This window comes from Corvus brachyrhynchos, unplaced genomic scaffold (genome assembly GCF_000691975.1).
Source record: "Corvus brachyrhynchos isolate BGI_N302 unplaced genomic scaffold, ASM69197v1 scaffold99, whole genome shotgun sequence".
NCBI lineage: Eukaryota > Metazoa > Chordata > Aves > Passeriformes > Corvidae > Corvus > Corvus brachyrhynchos.
In genome coordinates this window covers 2546502-2553958 of record NW_008239778.1, presented here as the reverse complement: position 1 = coordinate 2553958, position 7457 = coordinate 2546502, and the positions used below count along the sequence as shown (strand labels likewise).

The 7457-nt window shown below is 46.3% G+C and overlaps 1 protein-coding gene across 9 annotated transcripts in view; it reads left to right on the top strand.

Annotated features, from left to right (window-relative positions):
* The window catches only part of COL26A1 (collagen type XXVI alpha 1 chain), a 167846-nt gene continuing 160389 nt past the window's right edge, over nt 1–7457 (top strand). For all 9 annotated transcript variants that reach the window (XM_017743060.1, XM_017743054.1, XM_017743057.1 and 6 more), the window contains exon 1: nt 1–371. In XM_017743060.1, the coding sequence (XP_017598549.1) occupies nt 220–371 (152 nt within the window). In that variant the 5' untranslated portion in view covers nt 1–219. The remainder of the gene's footprint in view (nt 372–7457) is intronic.

Below are 7457 nucleotides of genomic sequence, written 5' to 3'. Positions count from 1 at the left end.
GGGCTCGGCTGGCCGAAGGACGGGGCTTCCCTTTGGGAGCCGGAGCAGCCATCCCTGTGTCCCCGGCACCCCTGCCCCGTGCTCCCCGCTCCCGGGGGCACCTCCGCGCCGTGGGATCCTGCCGTGACCCCGGCCGGGGGCGCACGGTGTGGCCCCGGGCCTGCCGTGCAGTGTAAGAGGGAAAGGGGGAGGCGGTAGGAAAACCCCGTTCTTGCAAAAATGCAGCTTGCTCTTTTCTTGTCCTGGTGCTGCTGCCTGCATGGATGCGCGCTGGGCACTGGCTTCCTCTATCAATTCCCAGCATCAACGCTGCAGCACAACTACCCGGAGCAGAGCTCCGGCTCGCCGGGCAGCGGCTTCGCCAGTCGCCGGTGAGTAAGACCGGGTCCGCCTCCGGGCGAGGAGGCTGCGCCCCGCCGGTGGCTCCGGGGGGACAAACGGGCACGGCAAAGCCGCGGGCAGCAGTCCCTCGAAGGGTGCAGGGGCGTGCTGGGCTGCTGGCCCTCGGCGAGCCAGGCTGGGCTGCCCGCATCCTCAGTGGGGTGCGGGACGCTCCCTACCTGCCCGCAGCAGTGTCCGCCTCCTGGGGCAGGGAGCGGCTGGGGGATCGAGGAGCTGAGCTGGGATAAATGAAGCCCGCAAACTCTCCCCCTGCCGCGCCCAACCCGTCGGGGAGGGGAAGGGGCTTTGCCGGGGCTGCGTGCCCCTGCACAGTGCGGAGCAGGAAAACCTCCTGAGCCGGGACACTGGGGATGCCGGCAGAGGGAACTGTTATAGCCCTCGGCTGCGAGGAGAAACTTGTTCAGCTCAACAAAGGAAAGCCCTTAATTACAGATCTCTCTTCAAGAGCTGCAACTTCAAAGTAGCTGTTTAAAACCAAACCTCCCACTCTTCTCCTCTCCCCCCACCCAAACCCAATTTCTTATAAACTTAATATAAATCAGGTTTGATTTACTGTATCTTACTGCTTCAGTAGAGCAAACAGTTTAGGCTTCTCCCCCTCCCCTCTGTTTTCTCTGGGTATTTCTCTAGAGGTGAAACAGCTGTTCAGATGAATGAGCTGCACTGTATAAAGCAAGAGAGTGGCTTAACCTGATTTCAGTTGTTCTTGAATTTCACTATTTTTTTTCCCTGTCATTCCCTTAAATGCGGACTTTAGATTTAATATTCAGGGCTCGTCCATCCTGTCTCTACCTCTTTTCCTTCTCCCTTGCTAATACCTAGTCTGCGTGAGTTGTGCTGCTGTGGAGGAGTGCTTCTGTTAGCACCGCTTATTTGGGCTGGGGATCGGGAAAAGGCATGAACACCCTGGATTTACGTGTCGGAGGTGCTGGGGCGGCCACCAGCCCTGTGCCTTGCACGGGGCTCGCATATGGTGCGGATTCCCCCCCGAGGGGGGGTGGCTTTGTCCGCTGCGCTGTCAGACAGGCCTGGGGCTGCAGGGGGTGTGATGTTAAACTACAGCAACTGTCAAAGGGTTTGAAACGGCAGAAAATTATAGGAGAGTAATGGGATAAACCTATCCCAGCTGGATCTCTTCCAAGGTACCCCCTTCCCAAAGCATGAGCTGCAATGAGAACCACATGTCATTTGTCTTACATATCTATTAGCCTGCAGATCTTTGTTCAGAGCTACCACGCTTACATGAGTGTGGACTCTGCTCACCAAAGACCTTCCCCAGTTCACACTCTTGCACAGTTTTCCCATGCCTCAGTGGTTTGGATAGGTGATGCTTTGTCAGGGGAACGTGTCCCTCTTCAAGTCTATAAAGCGTTGTGTAAAACCACATAAACCTGATTTAAACAATGATGTTGGGGAAGGCTGGTAGATTTTCTTAATTTATTTTTTATGTCTGATGGAACTTTGCCATGTGAGAATCTTCCGTTCTAGTTTAATGCAGAGGGGGAAGTAAAAAACTGAAGGGAGGAAAAAAGCACCAGTGAATGCTGTGAAGGAAAAATTCAAGTGCTCAGTCAAATATCACACGTTGAAGCAATCTTTGTATGTTTTAATTTCCCCTTGAGTGGTGAAGTTTTGCTGTTGGCAAATGTCTAACAGCTTCACTTTCTGATGGGAAAATCTGTGTGGGAAAACTTTCCCCAGCCACAGTGTTGGACTTTTGAGGGAAGTCTCCTGCCGGGTGCAGCTTCAGGTTGGGCTAGCTGGACTTTTCTGGATTTAATATGGTCCATGAGGAATGAGGCTTTTGCTCCAAGTCCAACACTGATCTATGTGGGTGCGAAGCCTTTTTTCAAGGTCTGAATCAGAGTCTGGTTTTTATGTTGTTCAGTGTCCCTTTTGCCATCAAAACCAAGGGGATCTTGGTAGCATCTGATTTATGTGAAGCAACAGCAGCTCCATTACAGCAAAGCTTTCTGGCCACTGCTTTGGAGAGACTGTGGAGGAGACAAGATGATGGGAAGGTGATTGCTATTCATGGCACTATATGGCCATTCTCACCTTCTTTTCTTCAACCTTCCCAGTGTGTGCTTTGTCCAGTGACTTCTGGCACTTTTCCTGAGTCAAAAATAAGCAGGGACAGAGCCTTGAAATTCATGCTGCAGTTCCAGGTGTTGGTACATTGCAGCACATACTGATGTGATGCTGTATGGATGACAGGTTTCCTTGATGCAGGACACACAACTGCATCATCTGCAGTTGTCTTTTCCTGTCCTTGATCAACAAGTGATTGAGCTGTTTGGGAATCTGCTATCAAGTTTTTAAAAATTAACTTGTCATAAGAGTTGTATTTCTCCAAAAGGGGAAATTTCTGGAGTCCTTTGTGCTGATACAGCCCTTGGTATCTAGGTTGAAGGCTGGCTCAGAGATGGGCTCCTGAGGCTCTGAGGACTGCTGAACATGTTTCCTGCCAGAAAAATACAGCCCTGGACAGTGTAAAAAGCTTGGGGTGGTGGTGAAGGGAAAATTGGAGGAAAAATATACGATTATTCACATTCTTCAAAGTGAAGCCATGGAATACTTGTTCTGAAGGAACAATGTGTTCTTCGTTGCCTTTTTTTTCTTTTTTAAATGAATATTCTGTCATCTGGTTGGCTTCAGTTGACAGGTCTTGGTTATTAGACCAAAGACACTTGCAGTCTATCTTTGCATGTGCTTGAATTGCTTTGAACTTTTGATGTGCAAGTGCTAGTGACTGAAATCCAGGCAGCAGTGTCTGTTGGCATTGTATAGACTGCAACAGCCTCACAGTTTAGCTTGAAATTCCCATTCAGTGCATGTATTTTGAACTTGCTGCTGTGTTAAGGCGATGAATGGGAAGAGGGCCTTTCTGGAAGCATAAGAATGGAGGGGCTGCCTGCCAAGGAGAAATCGTCCTCCAAGCTTTGAGGAGCTTTGCTAACTGAGTTAAGGGAAGCTTGTTCCCATGCTGGAAGTAGTTCAGTTGTCAAGGAACACCTGCCTCTGTGTTAGTCGTCTTTGGGGTTGGTGTTCTCCCAACTCCTCGTTCTATTTTCCTGTACTTTCTAATTAGTCATGCACTGAGCCCTTGTGAGCTTAATTGTGGGAGTGAGAAACTTCTGAGAGTAGATGCAGGGCTTAGACTGGAAACGTCTTTGGATGAGAAGTGGAGATGGCTGAAAGAAAACCCGAAAACATGAACCCAAAAGCAATGTAGGATGATAATTTTTTTTACTGGGATCATTACAATACTATCACAAAAGTCATTTGGGGTGGATGTGAGTCGAACTGTGGTAGTTTGGTCTTCAAAACACTTCTCAGCCTAAAAACTTCTTCCTGTTAACGAGCATTAGAACCATGATGTGACAAATGACAGGACTGTACGAATAGGGATTCTTATCCACATTCTAATGGTAATTACACGTTTGGTCACAGTAATTCCCAGTGCTTCCTACAGCAGTGATGTTTCTTGCGGATGGATATGGAGAGGAAAGTAATATCTGTCAGCTGGAATCTGTAAGTATTTGGCTGCCAGAGGCAGAGGCTTTGACATGGAAGGCCAGGTGGCCTTTACCCGTATCTTGTTGTGCCTCAGAGCACAGCTGAGGAGAGTGAGACCGGGGATCCAATTGCTTCTTTACCAATGGTTTACTCCATGTCAGAGGGCACATCACTTGGCTGTGGATTCCATGGAATAGTTAAACATGCTCTGTGAGCTACTTTGACATGGGAATGATATTTAAACAGACATCAGCTTTCCAGTACTGCAGCTTGTCTTGCTTCCCCAAGAAACCCAAAGTGTTGGTGCTTGAAATATGCTGTCAATTATTCCTTCAGGAACCAGTTTCCTAACAGGTCACTTGAATGTCTGGCTCTCAAGATCAAGATGTCTGGGTGGACCTCTTGTAGGTAGATGTGTTCTTTCCAAAATAACTGCCTGTGTTGAGTCTGGCCCTACAGCTACACATGTGCTGGGCTGGAATTTCCCCTCCCCAGCACAACTGCACTGTAATGTAGCAACCTCCAGCCTCTGAGGTGAGGTTTTAGTGCTTTTAAATACTGTGGGTCTCTTTATGTGACAGAAGCCTGTTCTTAGTACTAAAAGGTGGTCTATGAATAAGTATCCCTATTTATGCAGTCTGTCAGAATGCCTTCAGAATTGTATCTGGAGTTTTCCTGATGGATTTTTATTAATTCTCTCCTCACTAGAGAAAGATGACTTGAACCTTATTTCAGCCTCAAATTCTGAACCTCTCGTGACTCTTAAGTGGGTGTGGAATATAAAACTATACATATTGGCCAAATGTGGTTCTCCTTTTAGTGACAGGATCTTGCTCTCTGAGTCATTCCCTCCATCACCTAATAGTCTGCTCATTGCCTGAAGTCTCTGGTTTGCTGTGGACTGTGAGGATGTCAAGCAAACAAACTGGGATTTGTGTCATGCTGAGTCCTCTGCTCTAATTCAGCTTTGAAGTGCCCGACCCAGGTAACCAAGAGGTCAGAAGGTCTTGAGCTCATCACCAGACCCTGGAACTATCTGGTGTTTGTTCCCTGGACTCTGCAGCCATATGATCTTCATCTGACTCGTGGGGTTCAGGGCTGTAACTTTGCAATGCAATTAGCAGTGGAGCCAATGGTAGTGTAAGGGTCTGGTGACACTGGAATGGCTTTTAAATACCAGATGTGGCTGTAGCTACTGCAGTAAATTGTATTCCTGTAGGAAATCTGCTGTCCTGTCTTTCCAGCTGCTTGTGTGAATAATTTCCTCTTAGGTAGGTTTCATTTACCATCTCGAGGGGGAAAAAAAAAGGGAGCAGAAAGGCAAAACAATGGGTGCCAGTGAACTTGTGCTCCCCTTGGATAAATTAACAAATGTTTCTTTCAATAATCCTTATTTTTTAGTTTAAAGTTGAGCTTGTTAGTGTGCTAAAGTCCTAGTGGAAACAAGTCAGGTTAGAAATGTCACAGCTTTGCCTGGGGAGTGGTTCTGTGACACTGGGATCATAGAATATTCAATCACATCTTTGTTTTGTTGGGCCGTGTCTTGACAAAGGGGGAAAAATGAAGACTGACTTTCAGATAACAATGAAAAACTGAAAGCATAGAGTGCTTTAGGCCTTCTGGGTCAGGGTAATGGACCCTTTCCTGCATTAGACCTCCAGCATGTCCGGAAATGTTACTGGTTTATAAAGCATAGATGCCTTTCCTGTAGGATAATACAAAAATTCATCCAACTGCATTTCTGAAATATGCACAAAGCTCTTGACTCACTTTTAATTAGGCAGATCTAGACAGTGCTTAAATCTACTTCCACTGAGGCATAATGTTTATTTTGAATCTTTGAGCATACGGCCAGCCTGTGCCAACTTAGATATCACAAAGATTCTGTTGACGATAATAGCTGCAAATTGGAAAAAAGGCTAATGCTACTAATTTGGTTACTGCCTTACATTTTTCATCTTTTTATATAGTTGAATAACACTAAATCGCTTGCTTAGTGTAATTATGCACAGTGTAGCACTCATCTGAATTAGAGTCCTGCAGAAAACCAGCAAGAGTAGGAACTGTGATGTTGTTCCTTTTTGGTTTTGTTTCTTACCTCCTTTTTTTTGGGAGAAATGATTGCTTGTCAATGTGTAATTTATTACATGATTTTGGTGCTTTGGCTGGTTTTGACAAACAGTGTTTTCCTTCTCTTGGAATTGATCAGATGTGTAAGTGAAGAGTCTGCCTGGGTGGAAGTGTTGCCTGTAATGTTTAGGCCTGGCTGTTTGAAAATAGCTGAATGTTTCAGGGAGGACCAACAAATAGGAAGCTATTTCAGGTTTCAGACTCCTTTTCAGCTTCTAAATCTGGGCAATCATATTTCTGGCAGAGAAAGAAGCCTCTTCTATCTGTCTAGAAATGGCTTTCACCCAGAGGCCCACACAATGGATGCCTCTGAGACAAAAGCTGAAGGCAGCTTCACAATGTTTCATGTTTGGAACAGATCAGTCTCCTCTTCCATGTCGATGTAGTTTATCTGGAAAAGAGAATCTGCCACTCAAAATCATAACAGTTGAATTTGAAACTGAGAAGATAATGTATCTGTGAGATTCTCTTATTTAGGACTCTTGCCTTTGCCTCTGTGGTTTGCTTTGTGTCTCCTGTCCATCCTCCCAGAGCTGAGTAAGGCTGTTCTTATCCAGCCACCTGCCTTTGTGCTGAGCAAACAAACCATCTGTCAAAACATTAAAGCTCATGTGAGGTACCACTGCATAGAAGGGACCAATTCATGTCCAATATTGACATCAGGTTATGTAGTCAGATGTCTTTTTAATCAATTCCACTTTTTCTGCCCCTAGGAACTGGGTGGAAGTGATATTCTTTGCAGGATTTGTGCTGGATACAGGCATGTGTTTGCTCAGAGCATCTCAGAAATGCCAGTGCAGTGAAATCATGAGGCAGGGGAGTATTCCCTGGATGTGGTTGTGTAACCAAGTTGTATTGAGTCTGTAGAGTTAAGAACAGGTCCAGTTCTGTTTCTTCTGGATGTCCCCCCGCCTCTTCTGTGTGTGTATGTGCACTCTGGAGAGGAGGTGTGTTTGTCTCTGCAGATGGACAAGACTTGATTCCTGATTTCCACTTTTTAATGGAATAAAAAGACCAAGGACATGGAAAGAGCATGTCTTACAAAGGCAGTATAGGACAAGGTGTTTCATGAAAGATGCCTGTTTCATGAAAGGGCAGTTTTGGGGGTGGACTGTGAGGAAGGGGCACAGCAAATTCGGTTGCAGGACCCGAGTACTGAGGTTCTTGGTTTTCTGTGTGAGAAATGGGAACGGGATGCCCCTTATCCTGTGCATGTTGGATGTTAGAGCTGTTTAGGACTTAGAAAAGGCAGCTGCATAGGTGCTAAATGAGCTAGATACTCCTTTTGCCCTGTTGTGATGACCTTGTGAGATGGAGTTGCTCAGTTAAGGCACTACACAAAAACTTCCCTTCTTGTCATTGGCTTGTTTTGTGCCTGGGGTCAATCAACATCTGCTTTTTCCCTA